Raw genomic sequence first — 23,027 nt, forward strand, 5'->3', positions numbered from 1 at the left:
CAGAGCAGGCAGGAGTGGAAGAAAGGTCAAGAGTGGAAGCTGGCTTGACCACATATCTGATCTGAAAGATGTCTAAGCTCCTTGAATAAAACTGACCCCAGGAAACATGCCCTGAAACTGGGTCACAAAAATGAGGTCTGAGAACCACGTGCTTGCACCTACTATGAACTGTGGCCTCCTGCTAATACTTGACAAAGGCAGGCAAAGCTTGCCAACTAATATTTTGGAAGAGTTCCAGTAAACAATCTGTAGTTCAGAATTCCTACTATTATTTTTCCTATACAAAAACATTCCCTTGGCTATGAACTCACATGGTCCCCATTGACCATAGGAGGCAAGTGATTTTCTCATATGATGAAATAGGGAAAGAGACTGAAGATAAAACCTTTAGTGAGGGACTACATGACCTATGTTAAGCTAACCAGAATTCATATATCATTTGATATTTTTAGAGCATAACTAAGTATTGTAATATCATTACAGGAAGAATAGACAAAAGCATATTCTATTACCCAAAAGGCACCCACCCACCTCTGCAGTGTGTCAATCACAACATGGCAACACTGCCTAAAAGCATGACATTCTGGAACACTGTCCCTAGAATGACAAAGGCCATCGTGCCCCATCTTTCTTGGGTCTAGCACATGATTTCATTATAGTCTTTCTATCCTAGTAGCTTAGCTAAATTGTAAAAGATTGAAAATTTAAAAGGCAGTAACCTAGCCAAGTCAATTTGACTTTAATTTCTGAGCTGATGTTTCATCTCAACCCAGCATCTAACATAGCTCCTGGCACAGAATAATCTGGTGCCCAGTAAATGTGCATGGAAGAAAAACCAAAAGCAAAAGAGAAGCACTTCAGGAGAGCAGGAAATGGACTGGTGTGAGTCCTGATTCAAAGGTCATTCAAATTCACCTCATCAAGTCACTTACCCTCTGGAGCCTTTCAGTGGGTTCACTTGCTCTAACAGATGAGGCCCAACAGCCTAACACAGATCCTGAAAGTTGGCCTCTAACCTGTGGTCACCTCCGCAGCACCCTGTCTCACCATTCCTTCTATCAGCAAACTCCCCATAGTTATATCTGCTCCACTCAGAACTCTGCGTTTCCCCTTACCACCACCTTCATTTCTCTCTCTACTCTAGACCCCATTCACAAGCCAGGTTCAGGAACATTCTTCTCCCTGCTCTTTACTTGATTGAACTCTATTTTTTAGGTCCCAGCTTAACAGATGCTTCTTTCCTGATCCTCAAAGACTGGGTTAGTGTGGGTTAGGCCTACATAACACCCAGCAGAGGATGCATCTGCTCTGTTCCTGATCTGTCCCATCCACTGCCCACCAGCAGGGAAACAAAGAAAGCTGTATCTTGCTCACCACAGCCCCCCACCCCAGTGCATGGCACAGATTAGGGCTCAACATTTGTTGAATGAATTAATTTGTTTGTTTATATATAATCACTATATAAAATAAAGACTGGGAGAGATTACCAATGCATTGAGAAGCTACAGCCAAATGGAAATAGAAGACAGAACACCTACGAAATTAAATGTAATTGAAAACTCCTTTCAATTTACAAAAATCTTATTTCCATCCAAGTTTTTCAGGGACCCTACTACTAAATAATGTGGATGCATATGTATTTGAATAGGATTTTCAATATAATGCACAATTTTATTTTTCCCCTGGGAATACATGTTACAAGGTGTTCATGAGGACATTTCAAACTTCCCTTACTCTCAAAGAAGGCTAAAAACCTCTACTTTTGCCCATATTCAGAAAATCCAACTAAGGGCCAAGATTTTATGTATTAGCTCAACCTGAAAAAAAGTAAGCCAGATACCAGGAACAGAGACTACTGCCATCCAGAAGATGTCTACCTCTTTCCAATGATTCATATGACAAGGAAGTTTTCCTTTGAGGGACATTTTAATATTTCTAACCAAAGTAGAGAACTTTTAAAACTCATGTCTGAGAGAGGTACTAATCTTTTAAAAACAACTCAAAAACTTAAATATTAACTTTTAAATTTGATGTGTTTAATGCAATTAAAATAATTTTTTGCTATTTCTTTTTTTAAAAAAAGATTTATTAACTCATTTGAGAAGAAGAAGAGAGAGAGGGAGTGCACGGGAGACGGGGGCAGAGGGAAAGGGAGCAAGAACCCTGAGCAGACGCCACACTGAGTGTGGAACCCAATAGAGGGCTCAATCTCAAGACACTGAGATCATGACCTAAGCCAAGAGTCAGAGGCTTAACCCATGGCACCACCCAAGTGCCCCAATTTTTTTGCTATTTCTAAACACAGTTTAATACATCTATTACCACATAATTCAGGACCAAAATCAAACCGAAACCTTAATTTCAGAAATAGCAGTACCTTTCAAGGAAGAAACAGTCTGAAGCAGAAATGTCTACACATATGAAGTAGAGTAAGTCCTATTAATACTGTTTAATTCACCCATTTATCTCCAGTTGTGTGCTCCCTTTTTCCTATAGGAATTAAGGAAACAGTTAACATTATTTATTTATTTATTTATTTGACAGAGAGAGAATGAGAGAGTACAAGCTGGGGAAGCTACAGAGAGAGAAGAAGACTCCCCACAGATCAGGGAGCCCAACGCAGGGTTTCATCCCAGGACCCCAAGACCATGACTTGAGCCAAAGGAAGATGCTTAATCAGCTGAGCCACTCGAGTGCCCCTAAACACACAGGCTTAAGAGTAAATCTATGAGGTGTGTCATTCTACCATTTACCAAATGATAAGGATTGCGATGGACTACTGGATGAAAGCATATGCTGTGAACAGATGGGCAGTACAACCAAACAACACCAAACAAAATCTAATACTTATCACAAATGTATGAATTTTATGCAGAAGGAGAAAAGCAACAACTTTCTCCTGCAAAAAATTCACACAGATGCTTAAGGACTGTATGGGATAAGCTGAAGTATGTAGCCCCCAAAATGAATGAGCCATGCCCCTCTGTGTTCTAAGTCTTTGTCTAAGGATCAAGAAGATGCTAAACAAAGAGCTTGCAAGACAATAATGACTTTGTTTCATCCTTCTCTGTCTGTTCCTTCAATCTACACAGAGCCCAGCTGTGAGATCACTGTTCTTCTGGGGACCTCAGGGCACCACTCACTTTACTTCCTTTGTCCCGTGAAATGAGTTCTGCCTTTGCAAGAATATGCTGCATGCACCAGAAGACATGTGAAGGGAGCGCTTTGTTCCACAGAAACTGAACTTTCCCTTTTAGGGTAAAGGTATCCAGAGAGGTCAAGGCAATCTAACCACATGGTTGTGCAGTCCCCAAATTGTTATTAAAATGAAGATAAGTTCATATGCCTGTCCTTCCTAACTCAAGAATCAGACACTGTTTGCCCCACCTCAGGGATCAGACACCATTTTTACATCACTGCGACAACGGTGAGCCAAGACGAGAACCCAAGCTTAGCTAACCCCTTGCTCTTTCCAGCCTTCCAGTGTCCCATGCTGGCAAAGATTGGTGTCAGGGAGCTGCAGAGGGCTCATCAGGAAAACTGGGATGGAAAGACAGCCCTCAGTCTACAGACCCAGCACCTGTGAAGAATTCCTCAAATTCCCAAAGCCTGAAAGTTGGTTCCCAGTGCCCATGAACTCCATGAACATTTGTCTGCCCTGAGTAGGACCTGGTACAAAGCAGAACCACAGTAAATCTTCCTTTGTTGGCGAACATCTCATGTCTTGTTCAGAGACGTTCTACTTCCCAAAGTCACTGCTGCCTTCGGTTTGCGCATTAAAAACTCTAGTGGGGGCGGGGGAAAGTTCAGTTTCTGTGGAACAAAGTGCTCCCTTCACATGTCTTCTGGTGCACCTGGAGAGAATCCAGGTGGCTCAGATGGTTAAGGGTCTGCCTTCAGCCGAGGTCATGATCTCAGGGTCCTGGGATCAAGCCCCACACTGGGCTCCCTGCTCATCGGGAAGCCTGCTTCCCCCTCTCTCCCTCCCTGCCTCTGCCTACTTGCGATCTCTCTCTGTCAAATACATAAATAAAATCTTAAAAAAAAAAAAAAAAAACCTAGTGGGTAATGTTTATTATGTGTTGGAGTCACTCCCAGAATATGGCCAAGAAAATGTACAGAGCTGAAGAGGGACTAATAAAAAGCCAAGAGCACTGAGGAAACATTTCAAAGCCATAATGAAATATACCTTTCAGTAAAAGACATTAGTGGCAGCATGAGTGCCCTCCCCAAAGCAGTCCAGGTCCTAGTCCCTGGCACCTGAGTATGTTAAATCACATGGTAAAATGCACTTTATAGATATCATTAAATGTGTAGGCTTTCAAATAGGGAGATGATTCTAGATTATCTAGATGAGTCCAATCTAATCACGTGAGCCCATATAGGCAGAAGACTTCCTCTGGCTAGAAACAGAGAGATATGGCAGAAGGAAAAGAGAAAAACTTAAAGCATGAGAGTCTTGACCCAGCGTCCCTGGAGAGAATCCACATGAAAATCATGAGAAGAAATGCTGGCAGCCTCTAGGAGCAAAGACCAGCCTCTAGCTGACGTCCAGGTAGGAAACAGGAGACCAGTCGTACAACTGCAAGAAACTGAATTCAGCTAACAACCTGAATGAGCTCAGAAGCAGATGTATCCTCAGAGCCTCTAAAAAGGAATACAGTGCTATAAAGCTTCTGGTTTCAGTCTCTTGACACTCTAAGGAGTATACCCAAGGGAAACACACACTGTGCCCCAGACTTCTGGCCTACAGGATTATGAAATAATAAATTCATGTTACTCTAAGCTGCTAAGTGTATGGTTATTTGTTACAGCAACAATAAGAAACCAACACTATGAGCAAGGACCTTGACGAGAGAAGCAAACAAATCCCTCTGGCCAGAATTTGCTAGTCCCCTGTCATGGCTCATTCTCACAGTCCAAAACAGATTGGAGGTTACTGGAGGACAGCAGAGAGAGGTCTCCCCATGAAGATGACTCCACTGTCTGGGAAAGGTAGGTGCTGCTTCAAGAAGGACATGCAAAGAAAGCAAAGGGAAGTTCACCTGCCCCAACCAACTAACAGCCAAATCTACCTTGCTGAGCAGTGAGGCAAAAGAGTCACTGTTAATAGCCACGATCCCCTCCCAGAGGCTGTTAAGTTAACAGTACAAGTACTATGAACATTAAGTCTCCCTTCACAAATGCATTTAACCTGGAGATAATATTTCATATATTAACCTATCCTTGTACTCCTCAAAGCCATCCTTGTGAGGATCTCAGCTGAGTTCAGCTCCCAGAACATACCTGACACATAATGAATTTAACATAGTTCAATAAATGAATATGTTTTTAAATTAAAAGGAGAATGCCTAATGGAAATCACTATTAATCCCAGAGAACTTTAAGGATGCAGTAACATTCTGACATCCGGTATTAATTTTCATGCAAGGTATAAATAATTGAGGTGTACACATAAACAAGAATCCAAAGGGTAAGCAGCCTTGACAACATCTAGACAAAGAATAAAATTTTTCACATTGGGGAGGGTATGTGCTATGGTAAGTGCTATGAAATGTATAAGCCTGATGACTCACAGACCTGTACTCCTGGGGCAAACAGTATATTGTATGTTAATAAAAATTTAAAAAAAGAATAGAATTTTTCACTGAAATATTCTTCAGAACTACTTTGCTTGGCACAACTGAGTCCTAACACAGAAGAAAATTTCTATCTGGCCAGCAATTGCTTTCAGCATGAAAATATTTCTATTGATGACTAACTTCTGTTTATTGAACACCTAACATATGTCAGTCCCCTTGTCATGCTCTTCGTATGCATGACCAATAATGACAAAGGATAAAGTGTATATAATCTGTATGTAAAAGAAAAAGAAACTGAGGCTCACTCACACTCAAGTTATCTAAGGTCACACAGCTGGTAAAACTGCTGATGCAATGTTTGAATCCAGACACAGCTGACCCCAAGCCCATGGCCCTTCCCCTCTGCCACACTTCCCCCCAAATTGTCAAAACACTGTCATCCAGAGGTCAGCAGGAGACAGAGGCAGCACAGGAGAAAGAGAATACACTTGGCTGAAAAACAGAAAAACACCCACGCTAACCAAAAAAAAAAAAAGAGAGAGAGAGAAAGAGAAATATTTCAAAACATGTCTTTACTGAAAATCCACTTCTAGGACAGAAACACACACTGACACCCCAGCTTCTCTCCCCACGACTCTGCACCATCCATCTGGTTGCAGCTCTTGTGTGTTTCTCAGTGTCATTAACTGCCCATTGCCAACAATGTCGCATGTCACATTCATCTAACATCGAAAATGTTGAAATGTCAACCAAGCGGCAGGAGTAACAGGCTGTTTACTATAAATCAAGTATCAATCCCAGTGCTCCAATTAAGGCCCCATTTAACTCGATAAATAAAAGTCACATTTTAAAATGTTTGGAAGTCATTTCATCCCAAAGGTATCCTTTAAAAATCACCTTACACAGAACAATTCTGACCACTCACTACATTCTAATTCAAGAGCCTCATTTTCTGACTTTATGGAGAGAGAGATCTCAGCAACAGCAGATGGACAGGAGCAGAACTGGAGATGCTCTCTGTGCCCAAGAAATGTGCAAAAAGCATATGGTAGCCACCTTCATACCCAGTTGTGAACCAAATGATCTACAAGGCGTAACCACAACAAGATAGGCTACGATGTAGCTGACAGTTTTGATGGTGCATTTCCACATACAGTGTCATGCTAACCCGCCCAACCAGGAGGAGTGATCATCGGGCTGAAACCTAAGCTGCTGACCATCAGATCATGAAGGCTACACTGTCACTCTACTTGGAGGGCAATTCATACATTATATGAGTGGAGGGATTTTCTGGGTTGTGCACACAGTAAGTGGTTATTAATTAAACAGAAATGAAACAATGAATGGGCACCAATATAAATTATTATGTCTTTTAAAAGCACCCCTACTTCCAAAATTTGCATCATTCTGGCTGAAAGGATGAACATTTCTGTCTTATAGATAAATAAAGCAAAAATAACTAAACCTGTACAAGGAAATGGTCGACCATTTCTAATAACCTTTGGCCCTCTGTGTCACACAACCCAAAAAGTGCCAACAGGCTGCATATGTCTACATCAATGAGCTCAGGTAGCCACTTGGACCAGTATTCTGGAAGTGCAAACCTTATCCCCATTCAGAAATACAGATCTTATTTGAAATTATACCAGAGAAACATTAACCAATAGAATCACAGACCACTGAACAAAGCAACTCAGTATTTTATTTTTTAACTGAAACAGAAAATGCTACTTCTGAAATAAAACAAAAACAATCTTGGGCACTAGGCCTCAACCCTTTATACTGACTAATTCACCATCAACCCTACCACAGAAAATCCCAAGAACTCACAGAGTTCTATTACCTTCATATCAGGCAAAAGCTGCACCATCATAGAGTCAAGTAGGATACAAGAACTTCTTGATGGTCACTAGTGTATAAATGGCAGGAGATGTTTCTAACGTCGCTTTCTAGGGTATGATCCAGCCACAGCATCCAAAAACTGGACATTCTTAATATACCTGGGATAATGGATCTCTCTAGAAAGAAATCATGCTCCACAAAGTCCCAAAGGCTTCTGATTTCTTTTTATTATAATGAGGAACGTCTTTTTCCAGGCACATCCTTCTTCTGTGGAAAGACACAACCAGGGTCTTTCCCTGGTTTTAAGAAAACCTACTGACAAATCAGAGTGCTATCTGGTAAGAAGGAGACCAGAACACCAAATGCTAAATGCTGTTGTTGGAGAGGTATGTCAACTAGAGCTCTCAGAAAATCCAAAGAAATATACCCATTCTGGAACTATACTCAACCCTAAATTTAAAAATTTAATATTTAAAAAAATTAAATATTTAAATATTAAAAAATAAAATAAAATAAAAAACGGGTCTTCTCTGAAATAGTCACAAAGAACCTTACGCTTAGACTCAAAGCCATACCCAACTCACTCTTCCCACCTTGACCCTTTGGGAAAAGTCCCAGAGGTTTCAAAGAACACGATACCACTGAGCTAAATCACCTCTCAAACTCCCAGCCAGCCCTAAGTTCCTACAAAAAAAACAAAGTTATATTATCCAGGGAAAATGTTCACATTCCAAAAGCACGAGTGTTTGAAGCTTCTCCACGAGGCAGGCCTACTCACCAGGATGGGCTTCAGGATGTCCATGTTGGAATGAAGCACTTGCTCTGCTGCATCTAGTTTCTCGCTTGGCAAGCTGCAAAGCTTGGAAAGTTCTTGTTCACCAAGCTGAATCACCTCCTCAAATTCTGATCCACTGCACAGATCGGTCAGATGTAACTGGTAGCCTTGCAAAAATACCTGGGAGCAAAGAAAGACAAGCAAAACCGGGTTACAAAGACAGGAGGCAGGGTCAATACAGCTTTGAAGAATGGACACTGTCACAATAGTGCAATGCATCAGATCTCTTTACGGACCTTTGGAATGTATCAAGGCACAATTTGACAGGAAGCCTAAAATCTGAATGTTGTATTTGACTCATCATCTCCCACACTCTTGTCCTTATGAAGGAAAATCCTGATTCCAACTCTTTTTCTCAAAAGAATGGGACACATGATTCAGGAAATAGGAATTGTAAGTCTAAACTCCTGAAACCATTTTAATTATTTTACTAGAGAAAAACATTCTCATTATTTTGGAACTTGTGATATGTTAAACTGGGGTTGGGCTGAATTATGGGGACAAAAAAGCATTCATACTATTTACTTACAGGGATAGATATTTCACAGATGCAGAAAACTATGTTGAAGCAATTTTAGAATTTGGAACTCTTCCTTTGTCTGCCCCAGAGCAGAGTATGAGAAATCCAAGCCTCTCATGAAAAGGCCTCATTAAAGGCCAACTGTAAATCATTCTTACGCATTCATTATACCAGACCTCCTAGAGAGCCTCTCCTTGGCCATATTTTGTCTACTTAATTAGCTTTCCTGGGCCTAACCGATGGCACCTCTTCATACATGGTCCTTCCTGCCCATGAAACAGCAAATTCTGTAAGAGGGGCTTGCTTTTCTTGCTCACGTTGAGTCCATAATACTGAAACATTATCGACAGTAAATACCTGTGGAATGAACGGATGATGCAGATTCTGCATTACTCCATTATTACCTCCCCCTGTTAATTTAAATTAGTGTAGCTTGACCTCCTTGCAGTACAACCCAGTGTGAGTGATGGACCAAAGCCGCTGCAGGCCTGTGTAGCTTTCTAACACTGCAGAGCACTGGGCCTGCCATGGTTTCCATGAAGTTTTCACCTACTACCAGACATGCAAGTGCCCTTCAGTTTTACTCCTTTCCCCAAGCAGTCCTTGCTGTTAGCCTACCTTCAGTATCTGGGTCTGAGGGCGTGGACTACAGAGAGACCCTAAAACCATGCGAGGACAACCTCCACACTTAGGACGCCCCTCATTTTAAACTGATCTGATGTGGCAGATACAAAATTGGCAGGGAGAAATGGAAATTGTGCTAAATGCAACTGTTTTCATAAGCCTGCTGTCTTTGGCCCATCTCCCAACCATACAACTGGTAAATACAAAGCATATTTTCCTAGTTTCATAAGGGCAAAGCAGTAAGCACATTTTTCTAATTTTAAAAATTCTACATCATGTAAAGCAAGGATCTTATTTTCAGGCACAAACATTTCCACTACTTCTGCTTACTGTAAAGATAAGCTAGTGTGTAGATATTAGATAGGGTAAAGAAGCAGGGCCCTTTTCTGCCAAAGAATAAACTTGGGAAGCTTCTCAGAAAATCAATAACCATACAACCTGGGTCTGCTACTCACTGCACAGGAGCTCTATGATATTTAATTATGCCAAAGGAAGTTTTCTAAGAATCTACGATTAAAATTCTATATAAACACCAATATTACTTCCTGGCTTTACAAATTAAGGGAAAAACATTTTTTTCTCCTTATATAATTTTCTTATCCATCCTTAAAGGAAGCATGAAGTTTTTTAAATCTCCTGTCTTAGGTTTTTTTTTTTTTTTTTTAAAGATTTTATTTATTTACTGACAGAGATCACAAGTAGGCAGAGAGGCAGGCAGAGAGAGAGGGGGGGGGGGTAAGCAGGCTCCCTGCTGAGCAGAGAGCCCGATGCGGGGCTCGATCCCAGGACCCTGGGATCATGACCTGAGCTGAAGGCAGAGGCTTTAACCCACTGAGCCACCCAGGCGCCCCTCCTGTCTTAGGTTTTATAGACAGCTGCTCTGTTCAATAATCCTCAACTCTGGTTATAGTCTGAGAATTGTGAAAAATTTTTAAAAATGCTTAATTCATCTTAACTTAAATTCACCTCCCCCCTTTCTAGGGGAAAGATATCAACAAATGCCAGTTGACAGGCAGGAAATCAGTGTATTTCAACCAGCTGGTCCACGACCCCAGGTTGCACATTCCACTCTCTGAATGCTTTGGCAATGCCACCCTGAACAGAGAAGTAAAAATGGGTAAGCGGAACTTGAGTTAATAACCTCCTTCAGCACCATAACCAAAACAGGGGCTGATTCATTTCTTTCCAGACACTCTTAAACAATATAACTTCCATCAGCCCCACGGAGGAAGCTGAACATCGCAGCTTACCTTGTGAAGACTGACATTGGCCACCTGTATTTTGTCCACGGTAGGCCTTGGCAGAGAAAGGTTGTAAGTCAGGAATCCAGAGAATGTTTCATTGTCCACCAGGAAATCCTGAAGCTTTAAGCCTGTCGAGAAAAGTATTTTATTTTCATTTAATAAGTTAAAAAAAAAAAAAAGAAAGTTAGGACAATGAGGCAGTTGGAGAAAACATCTTAATATTGACGGTCTCGTTTTAAACCAGTTGATAACCACAGGCTTCTGGCTGAAACATACAGAAAAAGGACAGGAGCTTTGCCCTACAGGAGAGACGAAAAGTGTGCTTTCTATAGATTAACAGAACCAACTCCGAGTGTGCTCCTAGACTCAAACAGTGTGAACACTTACACAGCCTTTCCTTCTTTTCGAGGAAAAAGCCAAACCTTTTTTTTTTATATATAAGATTTTATTTATTTATTTGACAGACAGATCACAAGTAGGCAGAGAGGCAGGCAGAGGGAGAGGAACGGAAGCAGGCTCCTCGCTGAGCAGAGAGCCCGATGCGGGGTTCGATCCCAGGACCCTGAGATCATGATCTGAGCCAAAGGCAGAGGCTTTAAACCCACTGAGCCACCCAGGCGCCCCAAAAGCCAAACCTTTTAAGTGATCTCACCCATCCCATCTGAGATTTGTGAACTTAACCCTACTACTCCTGTCTCCCACATGCCACCTCAGCTAAACACCGGAGCTACTTAAAGCCTTAGACCCACAAACCCCGGAAGGCTGATCTTCCTCTTGATGCAGAACAGTGGTTCTCAAACTTGAGTGGACAACAGAATCATCTAAAGGCTTGTTAAAACAGATTTTCTGCCTCCACTCCCAGAGTTTCTGAATCAGCCAGCCTGGGATGAGACCAGAGAATCACATTTCCAAGGAGCTCCCAGGTGATGCAGATGATGCCAGTCTGGGACCCACACTTTGAGAACCATTGGAGGAGAGTGTTACGCATATCAAAGCACTCTCACGGATGTGATCTCACTTTAATTTCAACCGTGAAACACATGATACAAAGCTCCAAAGCCCAGGTCTGCTAGATTTTAAGAAAACACAAGCATATATTTAAAAATCAACCCACCTAAATGACTCGATGGCTGCAGGATTTCATAAAGAATCTCTTTAAAAATAAAGCCTCCAGGTACATTCCAGGGTAATGAAGCATTAAGAGCATGGGCCAGAAATCCAGAATTTTAGTCCCCGGAGTTGGGAGTCTATGACTAGCGGTGTCATTTGGTCATTTCATATCCTCTTTCTGAACCTCAGCTTCTCCAAAATGAGAGGTTTCTGACCAGATGTTAGGTGGGAGTCCCCTCACTCTGAAATGCTACCATTTTCCCTGCTCTCTTTCATTTGACTGTCGACTTCTTCTTCTGCCCCACCCTCTTAATAACCCAACTTCTTTCAATAAAGAGAAAACCAGTCCACCCTTTCCTTGTGACTAGGCAAGGCTCATTTGCAAACGGCAGCCCACAGACCCAGGCACTAACAGACCTCTAGGGGGGCAAACCTTACAAACCCAATCATTTAACTGAAGCAAAATAGAGGGTTGATCTGAAATGGAGCTACAGTATGAGGCTTAAAGAGGACAGGAATTAATCCTGGGGGTGAGGGGGGGAGGGTCACGTGCATAGATAAAGCAGAAGGAGGGCACAAATGCCCAACCAGACTCTCATCTTTGCTGTCAGATCCAGGCATGTTCTCAAGCAAACTTGAACAATTTAGAGTTATTAGAAAGGGTAAGTTAAGCATGATTCACACCTATAAAGAAATGACTGTCTGGTTACACCTGACATACTAACACCTGGTATTCCTCACGACAATTTCAAGAAGCTATTCCTTGCCCAGTTAGTGTCCCTCCTCAGAAGATGTCCTCCTACACATGAACACCAGCCTGGTGGTAGCCATCATACAGGACACTATACTCTTACTGCAGCACTCACTCCTATAATCGCCAAACCTCAAGGCACCTAAGATTCACTTAGGGGGCATACTAAAATGCTGTTTCTTGGACCCAATTCCCAGAGACTCTAAAATAGTGGGTCAGGAGTGGGGGAAGGACATTATGAGAAGGAAAGGAAAAGTGAATTGGGGAAAATCAGAGGGGGAGATGAACCATGACAGACTGTGGACTCCGAGAAACAAACTGAGGGTTTTGGAAGGAAGTGGGTTGGGGGGTTGGGTTAGCCTGGTGGTGGGTATTAAGGAGGGCATGTATTACATGGAGCACTGGGTGTGGTGCATAAACAATGAATCTTGGAACACTGAAAAACTAAAATTAAAGTTTTTTAAAAGTACAAAAAAAAGAGACTACATTTTAATAAGCATTCCTTATACTCCTAATCCAGAGAGGCTGGGGACCACACTTTAAGGAATGTTTTTTTTTTATTTCCATATTATCTCCACTAAACTCTGCCTCTGAGATACATAATATGTGTATGTGGGTTGGTTTGTTTGTTTTTAAGCAAACAACATGGGGCTTGAACCAACACAGGGCTTGAACTCACAACCCCGAGATCAAGAGCCACCTGCTCTATGGACTGAGCCAGCCAGCTGCCCCCAGGATATGTGTTTTACCTTTGTATCCCTGTGCCCAGATCAAAGCCTGGCAATGAATTACTGGTCATTACAAAGAATGATGGCTAGATCATAAATACCAGGAGGTAAGATCAGGGCTGGGAAGATTCGAGAAGTATCTCAGCAGTATCAGATTTTCTTTCAGTCGAGTAGGACCAAGAAGGGCCCAGAGATATCAGGACAATCCCCAGGCTACAACCCAGGAGTAAACAGGATCCCTTTGTTATATTCCCAGGGACACAAAGTAACAGCCAGGTGTTTACCCCAATCATAGCTTTCAAGAAGGAAGGTAGGAAATCTGGTGGCTTCAAGTGAAGCCCGGCATGAAAAGCCAGACACTGACCACTGTGGAACAATGGGAAAAACAACACAATGGGAGTCAGTAGAGCTGGGATCTGTATCCATTTATTCGCCAGGACATTTCACCCAAACTGTGCCTCCACTGCCTTGCTCTATAAAATAAGGGGTGAAATAAAGACATCTCTGAGCCCCAGATAGAACAGAATACACACATGAGTTGGCCCTCCTCAGCCACGGGGACCACCAATTCCTCCCGAGTGTGAAAAGCCGGAGCCGAACGTGCACACTGTGCTCGGGAACTTCGGGTCAGCCTCCTTGCTCCACAGCAGGACTGCTGAAGTGTGGCAGGACGACCCAGCCTGCACTTGCAGTGGGTCGAGGTCATGACACTCTTGAGACCAGCAAGTAGACTCAGTGTGTTTATAAGACTCTTCTGCTATGTCAACAGGCTCTGAGGATGAGAACAGCTGGGTGTGATCAAACTCAAACCGCCTATCAGTGACACCCCCGGGTGACACAGAAGAACCAAGAGGCGGACCTAAAAGTCAACAACCCTTGGCAGTGCATGTGCACAGGGTGATGAGATCGCTGGGTGGGGGAGCAGCAGGGCGGGCCAAAGATCCCTGGCTACCAAGGAGTATGTTCTGGTCACGTGCGTACCACACACGTGGACCTAGATTCACATACCACCGCCAACAGCTATAGCCAGCATGGACAAAGAAAGGCAATGTAGGGCAGTGCACTGCTTCTCAACCTTGGCTCGTGTTACAACAACTCCAATGCCCAGGCCACAGCCCCTGACATCAAATGAGAACCTCCGGAGCTGATACCCACGTATCAGAATTTTACAACTTCCCAGGTGACTGTAGTGGAGTTTGAGAAACAGTGAAGTGGTATAAAGATCAGGGATGTGGGACCAGGAAAACCTAACTTTGACACTAGACCCTGCCATTTACTGACTGTGGCTTTGAGAATGCATTTTGCCTTCCTGAGACCAACTTTTCTCACCTAAGAGGCAAGGATAACAGTATCCCCACCTTCCCAAGATGGAAAGATTGGAGATCGTCGTCGGTAAAGCATGAATAGTGAAAAACTGGCTCCTGGCACATGCTCAAAAAATGGTGATAATTTTTCGATTATTGAGAAGGGTTTCTTTCACTGAACTTTACCAATGTACCAAAGTGAAGTGTAATGAGAAGGTGAGGACACAGTTCTTGCCCTCAAGGAACTTTCAAGACTGATAAGCGAGATGAAGAAACCGTCAGTAAAGGACGAGGAGAAATGAAGAAGACAGGTCAGGCAAGGGACCAAGATGAGGCTTGTCTGTAAGTGCTTGGAGGGAGGGGGGGAATTGGCTGAAGCCAAATTCTGGAAAAGGACAAGGGGCCAAAAATCTCTTGAGGTTGTGGCTGGGGAGATCTCTCAGCATGGCAGAGCCAGGACACCCTGTAGTTGTAGTGCTCTATTCATACTAGGTGCCCATAAATGTTCTTCCACGAATAAATAAATCAACAAGCAGATAAACATACAGATGATTCCTCAATACCTAAGATATGGGGAGTAAAATGGGTGAGGGAAGACCAAGGAATATAGTGGGGGCCAGAATGGGGTGGCTTTGTACCTCTGGTCTCCATTTTCTCTATTATATAGCTGGCAGGAAAATGAGTGGAGAAGCCAAGAATATAAAGAAATTCAAATGTCTAAATGTAGCTAATTCCTACCCACACACACCCCTTTTTTAATGACTTGGTCCATGAGTCATCTCCTCCAGGAAGCCTGCCCAGACTTTCCCACCCTCAAGCTGGGTTAGGAGGTCCTTTGTGTTCTAATAGCCTCCTTTACTTCCCTCAAACAGCACACAGATGGAGCTACCCTTGTCTAGGCACACAGCTTTTTGCCAGAAGAGGGGCACATGGGTATCTGAGTGGGTTAAGCATCTGACTCTTGGTTTCGGCTCAGATCATGATCTCAGGGTCAAGAGATCGAGCCCAGTGTAGGGCTCCGTGCTCAGTGTGGAGTCTGCTTGAGATTCTCTCTCTCCCTCTGCTCCCCCTGCTCATTCTCTCTCTCTCTCTCACTCTCTCTCAGATAAATAAATAAACAAATAATTTTTTTTTTTTAATATCTCGAGGGCCAGGACTTTGTCATTTCAAAGTACAATAGTGCCCAGCCCAGAGGAGGCACCAGAAGATCCAAATTCAAGTCCTGGTTTTGCTCTTTCCTAAGTGTGGAGCCATGAACCTTGCTTTTCCCCTTTCCTTTATCTCTCTGGGCCTCAGTGTCCTCTGATGTGAAATGGAGCCAACACCACTGACAAGCTGTTGTGAAAACCAAGATCAAGAATGGGAAAGCAGGGGCGCCTGGGTGGCTCAGTGGGTTAAGCTGCTGCCTTCGGCTCGGGTCATGATCTCAGGGTCCTGGGATCGAGTCCCGCGCCGGGCTCTCTGCTCAGCAGGGAGCCTGCTTCCCTATCTCTCTCTCTCTCTCTGGCTGCCTCTCCGTCTACTTGTGATTTCTCTCTGTCCAATTAATAAATAAAAGCTTTAAAAAAAAAAAAAAAAAGAATGGGAAAGCACTCTTTTCAGAGGGAAAGAGCTGATGACCCTCAAGAGTTTACACTGGAAACTGAGAAGGTGTAGATGCTTGCCACAGAGCACGGTCATCACGGAGCTGGACTGGTAAATTCAACATGAGTCCCTGCTGCCCACAGAGAAGACTCAGAGTCACTATCTATCAAAAGGCCAAGAGAGCTTTCCTGATGCAATCTCTCCAATATGGACCAAAATACCCCACCCTTGCAACTCAGCCTCCTTGGTCCCACCTGGAGGAGCAAACCGTGGCCTCTCTATTCCCCAGGTGCTTGCATGCAGGAAGGTAGGGCAAAGGAAAGAATAATAATAAAAAAAAAAAAAACCCAATTCAGGATCTTGGAGTCTAAAGAACAAAACAAGTGAAACGTGTGTTTGTGGGCTGAGCAAGAACAGGGCAGATTCCTCAGTTTCTTGCCAATCCTCTGGGCCAGGCCTCACTGACCAAGCTAAGGAAACACTTCCACTGCAGCCAGGAGAGAGGCCCTGCACCCAGCAAATGCTTTCGCGGCCACTTAGCATGGTTTCTGCTCCTCTCCCGCCCAGCAGAGGACCGGGAAGGAGGGGGAGGGCCCGAGCGGAAGAGGGAGGGCTAGCAGGAAGGCAGAGGAGGGAAGCCCTCCGCAGAGCCGGCTGGGGTTACTCTCGGTCAGTGCCCTCCAGTCCCCAGCTCAAGTTTCAAGATCCCTGTAGTCTCTTTTGTTCAACATGAAAAAGAACCACAGCAATCAGCAGCTTGAGAAGTGGGTGGAGGAGGCAGAAGGAAAAAAAAAGACTTAGAAAGTGAGCACAGCGGCATCCAAGGCCCGGATACTTTTTTTTTTTTAAGATTATTTATTTATTTATTTGACAGAGAGAGAGATCACAAGTAGGCAGAGAGGCAGGCAGAGAGACAGGAGGAAGCAGGCTCCCCACCCAGCAGAGAGCCCGATATACCAGGACCCTGGAATCATGACCCAAGCCAAAGGCAGAGGCTTTAACCCACTGAGCCACCCAGGTACCCCACAGATACTTTTCTTAAAAGGATCCCAGGAGGGTCTCCCAGCCCTAACCCTGTCAATTGGGCAATGGCCTGGAGGGAACCAGGCTGGATTCTAACTCATGGCTTTACTCAGCCTAAGTTTGTACGGCCATGCAAACAAAACCTTAAAACATTTCTCTGCTACACAAGGGCTAGTAACAAGCACACTCGGGTGTTTTCGTTAGGGTTTTTCTTTTTTTTTTTTCCTGATATTAGGCCTCTACTTTCTTCTACAAGGATAGCTACCTGCAGCTTCCTTGAGATGGCTGGACCCTCCTCTCTGGGAAGATTGGGGCTTCTCTGGGAATATGGGGGCTCTGGGCAGTAGAGTGAGACAGAGTGAGTGACTGCTCCCTACGTGACTCCTTAGGACAAGTGAGAGGGGGCCAGGAGCTTGGAGTGTATACAGCCTCAGAACCTCTCTGCTTTGGGGTTTGGGGCTCCCAACACAGCAGATTTCTTCACTTCAGTGAGGGCTTGCTGAGGGGATAACCTAGGCATAACCAAACAGTCTCAGGTTCTGGAGTCCGGCTAACCTGGTTCAAACCACAGTTCTAGAATTTTCCAGTCATGGAGCCTTGGAGAGGTTTACCTTTACTAGGAGCCCAGGTTATTTTAAACAAGTACAAAGTCACAGATGACAATTATGTGAAGGGGTCCCAAGAGAAACCAGAATATTCAGGGTTATGCTCCCTGAACCCTCTGCAGCAAGTGCCAGGGAAGCTGGACTCTCCTCCTGAGACCAACATAAGTACTCTAACCCTACAAAACATATATTCCTTGGGGCGCCTGGGTGGCTCAGTGTGTTAAGCCGCTGCCTTCGGCTCAGGTCATGATCTCAGGGTCTTGGGATCGAGTTCCGCATCGGGCTCTCTGCTCAGCAGGGAGCCTGCTTCCCTTCCTATCTCTCTGCCTGCCTCTCTGCCTACTTGTGATCCCTGTCTGTCAAATAAATAAATAAAATCTTTAAAAAAAATATATATATATATGAAAAAAAAATATATATATATATATATTCCTTAAAGTATTTTACACATAGGGTTAGCTTGTATTAATTCAACAAACTACGGAATGGCTACTGAACCCAAAACACTAGTACTGTGGTTTAAAGGAGCAATATTTCTCAGTGCTCCTTGAAGGCTTGAATAACGAGATGCTCTATGAAGACATGATCCCTGTCCTTGCCAAGAGGAGATGGAGAAAGGATCGGGGGCAGACCTGTGAGCCTCCAGCCCTGTCTGCAACTCCACAATCAGACATCATTAAAATCAGGGAGTGGAGAGAGACATCTACAGAGGCAGTAGCAGACCCATGTCTTACTGAGAAGTGGGCAAGGCAGACTGTTGGTAGCCGCTGGAATGAGGACTAAAGTCAGCTGGTAAGAACCCGAACAGCAAACAGATCCCCAAAGAACAAGTGCAGACAGAGGCCCCACGGGGAAAGGGTGATGGGTTCACACTGGCCAGGAGCACTCCTGATGCAGTGAGGGTGACAGGCAGCTGGGCTGACTTTAGAAGCCCAGCAGAAAATGAAGATAATATGAGATGAAAGATAACAGACATCACGTCGGCCCACGTGAATTCTGGGCCTGAAGAGAGTGGTAGAGACAAAGAGCCAGCATTGACAAAGTAAGCAAAGAGCTGAAGACACTGTGCACGGGGAATGCTTAGTGAAGGTCAGGGAGGTGGGAAGGCGGGAAAAGATGCCTGGAAAAGGCAAAGAACAAAGAGAAGGAAAGAGGCCAAAAGTATGAAGAAGCACAAAGTCCAGGGACAGGAAAGACTGAATCAAAGAGAAAGAGATGAGAGAAAAAGGGCTGGAAAGAAGAGAGGTTGGGGCATCAGTGCTCACTGATGAGCTGGTAAATGCCACTCCAAACACCAGGCGGCGTGGGACTGTAACTAGCCCTAGGACCATGAGAGGTCTAGGGAACACGGGAGAGGAAAGGAAGAGTTCACAAGGAAGTAAGGGCTGAAAGGGGCTTCTTTCCAGGGCTGAGCTAAGGAATAACTGTGAATATATATAATGTATAAATAACTTAGCTTTCCCTTACTTCCAAAACAAATAAAATGCATCAAGGTAGGGACAGAGTTGTGATCTGTGGGCAGAGGAAGGTGATTAGCATTTACAGAGCATCAGACTGGTTATATGTATTCTTTTTCTAGAATGCCTAAAACAAGCTTACGAGAAGTGTCATCCCATTTTTCAAATGTGGAAAAAGACCCAGAGGCGTTAATACCCTGCTCAAGGTCACAGAGCAAGCAAGTGGTAAATTTGAATTCAGTCAGCTCTGGGTAAAAAGCTTTGGCTCTTTCTACTTTATGGGGAATTCAATGAATCGCTTCACTCTTTAAAATCACTTCATCACATTTTTGGCATCAAATAATGGATGATGCCACCCATGCTTCCTGGTATTGGAATAAGGCAACATGGCAGCACGGTGTGGGGGAAAGATGCTAAGCCTTGGGGTCAAGGCTTTACTCTGTGACCTTAGGCAACAGACATGCCCCTTTTGAGCCTCAGTTTCCTCATCAATAAAATGGAGATAATACCAACCTGCTAATTATGCCTTCAATGTAACAATGTATTAAAATGTAAAACAGTACCATTATTTGCTGCAACTTCATCTGTTGGACGAAGTGTCACTCCAAGATTGTCTTTTGTGCCTCAACACAACAAGTGATGAGAGGGCAGGAAATGGGAGGCTTTCAGCTAGAAGCACACTGGACTCCCAAACTGCTCTTTCCCACCCACAGGGTAAATAAATCTTGTACTGGAAAAGCAAGACACATGAAATACCATTCTTCATGTTAACAATCCAACTTTTTAAAGGCAGTCTGCTGTTGCAGGGTACGTGCTGTCCTGTAATTGAGTGTAATTGTATTTTCTATTCTTGTCTGGGTAAGGTTGACCTTTGATTCAATTTAGTTCAAGTAATATTTCAACATAGCAGTGCATCACTGCATCTACCTGGTTACAGCCTAGCCGGGGCCAGACCCCCACCCTGGATGGAAACCAGCAGCTTAGGCTCCAGGACACAGCCTGGCCGTGACAGGCCTGGGAAAACTTCCTCACAGTAGGTCGGAAAGATTCCAAAATATGAAACCCCAGGCCCTAGATCAGAGCTTTCAACAAGTGCATGCAGAACGTGAATTGCAATCATGCAAAGATTTCAAGAAATTTCCAGTCTGATGATATAATGTTGACACATATGTCATCAGATCTCCCCAAAAGATGACTCACAGAGGGCCCACAAGGGCAGAAAACAAAGTATGGGGCTGCAGCCTCAACTTCGGTGGCTATCAGATGGAAAGAAGGGGTTTGGGCAAGGAAGGAGAAATGGCTGTGAGTCACAGGATGTTCTTTCTAGATGGGTCTTGGGGAACCTTCCACCCATGCCTGTTCCCCAGGGAACAGGGAAGTGGAGGAAGTCTGGTATTTCTCCCAGAAGACCTCGTCTCCTTGCTGATGCCAGCCATTCATACCCTGTTATCCTGTGACCTTGGAAGTTTCTGGCTACCCCGGGGCTACTCTCTTTAGGATGCAGTAACAGCAAAGTATAAAAGACTGAAGTTCCAGCCCTCTTCCTCCCTTTGCCAGCTATGCTGCTTTAGGCAAGTTACTTTCCCTCTCTGAACTTCAGCTCCTTCTTGCGCAGAAAAAGGAACAACCCCCCCCCCCACCTCCCATGATGGTAGTTCCATGCGGTGAATGAAAGTCAAGCCTGATGCCTCTTACGTGCCAAGCACAGCACTAAATGCTTTACCCATATTAGATCCCTGGTATCTCCATTTTGAGGAAATTGAGACAGAGGTGTTACGGAATTATCCAAGGTCACACAGCTGATAAGCAGAAAAGCCAGGATTTGAACCAAGGCTGCCAGCTGCCAAGTGTTCGCTTAGAGCTAAATTATACTACCAAGTGGATGTTTACAAGATAACAGTTTTATATCCTCCTCGCTCAACTCCCTGCTACAGCCAACTACCTTGCCCATCACGAAAGTCTGCCCTGCCCTCGGGGGATCAGGTTTGCCTGACTTCAAAGATCAGAGCAGAATCAAAGGTCCACGGGGTGAGAGCACAGTATTACCAGTAAATCCAACACTCAGAAAGTTAGGCCCCATTTCCCTAATAAAATCCAGCATAACCCAAGGACTTATTTCATAGAAATCTTACAGAACCACATCAGAAAGGCCCAAAAAACCAGATTTGCCCTGTGGACATACAGAAAATGGCACCTATGGCATTGACATATAAAATCTAGCTGACGAGACAGAGAAGCTCAAAGCCCAGGTCAGGATGTTGGGGTGCACACAGCCCTGCCCTAGACCTCCCCTCCATGCCTGCCGCTTTCCAACTCTCAATCTCTATGATGTGGTATGACTTCCAAAGTGACATCTCCACCCCAGTGAAAAATGGCCAAAGCCCTTCCTGTTCCTTCCTAGGAAAGTTCTCGTAAGCTTCATTGGGCTCTACTCCCTGGATAGAAGGCATTTCAGAAGTCCCTGGGCCAGGCGCAATGGGGGGCCAGTTGTCACCTTAGTCCTCATTGGGAGGTGCTGAAATAGGTCCTCCAGGCCACAGCAAAGAGCCACATAGGCCAGGCAATACCCAACTCCAGGGAGCGTAATTCTCAGGGGGAGTGTCATTCACATGGATGGCAGTACACACGGCATCCACACAACTGTGTGACTTGCCAGCCCTGTGTATACAGCTTGCAAGTCATCTCTCAACTGTCCCACCTACCCGTCCTGGCCTGATTCAGCGGGTCCCGAAGATGATCTTCTGAAGTCCCACAGAACACCTACCCAGCTTCTGTTAAAAACCATTACAGTGGCTGTAATTTGGGACAGGGCCTGACCCCTGGAGAGTTAAGGTCTTGGCTAAGGATGGAAGTTACTGAGTCTCTTACACAGGGGAGGCTGGGGATCTAGCATCCAGCCACACCACAGAACCTTCCCCCATCAACCGTAATCCTCTCCATTGCACCGGTCAGAGCTGAGAAGACAGAGAACTTCCACGGCACCTCCATAAGCACAGGAATTGTCCTGGAGCAGATACGCCATGGTGAGGCTGAGGGAGAAGCCATGGTGAGGCTGAGGGAGCAGCCATGGGCTAAAGCAGTGGATAGTGGGGGAGCTGGGAACTTATTATAGGCATGTGAGGATGGCTCACCCAGGAAGCCAAGACTCGGCCCCAGGATGTACATTTCCCAGCTTCCAGCCAAGCAGGAAGTGCTGATGGTGCTTAGTGTAAACTCAAGATGAGCTTGGGTTGGGCCATGGGGCCATTTACAGATGAAGGAGTGTGCGGCGTGGAAATTCCAGGATTTGGGAAATGAATGAGACACTGGGGTAAAGTGGATGTATGAGCAGAATTATTGAGGAGGAAGTAGGAAGAGCCTGGTGGCGTGTAGCACTAACCGATGCATTTAAATAGCTGAAAAGGAAATAAGTAGAAAAGACAGAGCAGAGAGCTCTGATCTGAGAGCTTTCCCAGTCCTGATCTGAGTCCCAGTTCTCAGACCCAGTCCTGATCTGAGTGCCACCAGCCCCAGTGGGGAGGCCTTGGCTCTGGTCAGTCAGCTAGTCACCCCATCTGAGTCTCCCGGATTCACCAAAGAGATGCAGGAGGGCTGCGGTGGTGACAGAGCCTGAGGAGAAGGGCCAGGAGGGAGGCTAAAAATGATGGCATTTCTTCCTGTCTCCACAAGGCCTCTGGCAAGAGCAGATGCAGGTCTGTGAGGCCTGAGCCTGACATGATTTGAGAGGCTCTCTCTATGAAAAAGAGTATTTTTAAAAAATCCTACTGAGACACTTTCTGAGAGCTAAGATCTCTCCCAGGGCCTTTGAAGGGGCTCAG

At 44.5% G+C, this 23,027-nt stretch overlaps 1 protein-coding gene across 4 annotated transcripts in view; it reads right to left on the reverse strand.

Moving 5' to 3' along the window:
* The window catches only part of LOC101679430 (phospholipid-transporting ATPase ABCA1), a 127,477-nt gene that overhangs the window by 63,489 nt on the left and 40,961 nt on the right, over window positions 1–23,027 (reverse strand). For all 4 annotated transcript variants that reach the window (XM_013053829.2, XM_013053827.2, XM_004747735.3 and 1 more), the window contains 2 exons: window positions 10,654–10,775; window positions 8,203–8,379 (listed from right to left, as the gene is read on the reverse strand). In XM_013053829.2, coding sequence (XP_012909283.1) covers window positions 8,203–8,379; window positions 10,654–10,775 — 299 coding nt within the window. The remainder of the gene's footprint in view (window positions 1–8,202; window positions 8,380–10,653; window positions 10,776–23,027) is intronic.

The sequence above is a fragment of the Mustela putorius genome, unplaced genomic scaffold, assembly GCF_011764305.1.
Source record: "Mustela putorius furo isolate JIRA1106 unplaced genomic scaffold, ASM1176430v1.1 tig00000580_pilon_pilon_pilon, whole genome shotgun sequence".
NCBI lineage: Eukaryota > Metazoa > Chordata > Mammalia > Carnivora > Mustelidae > Mustela > Mustela putorius.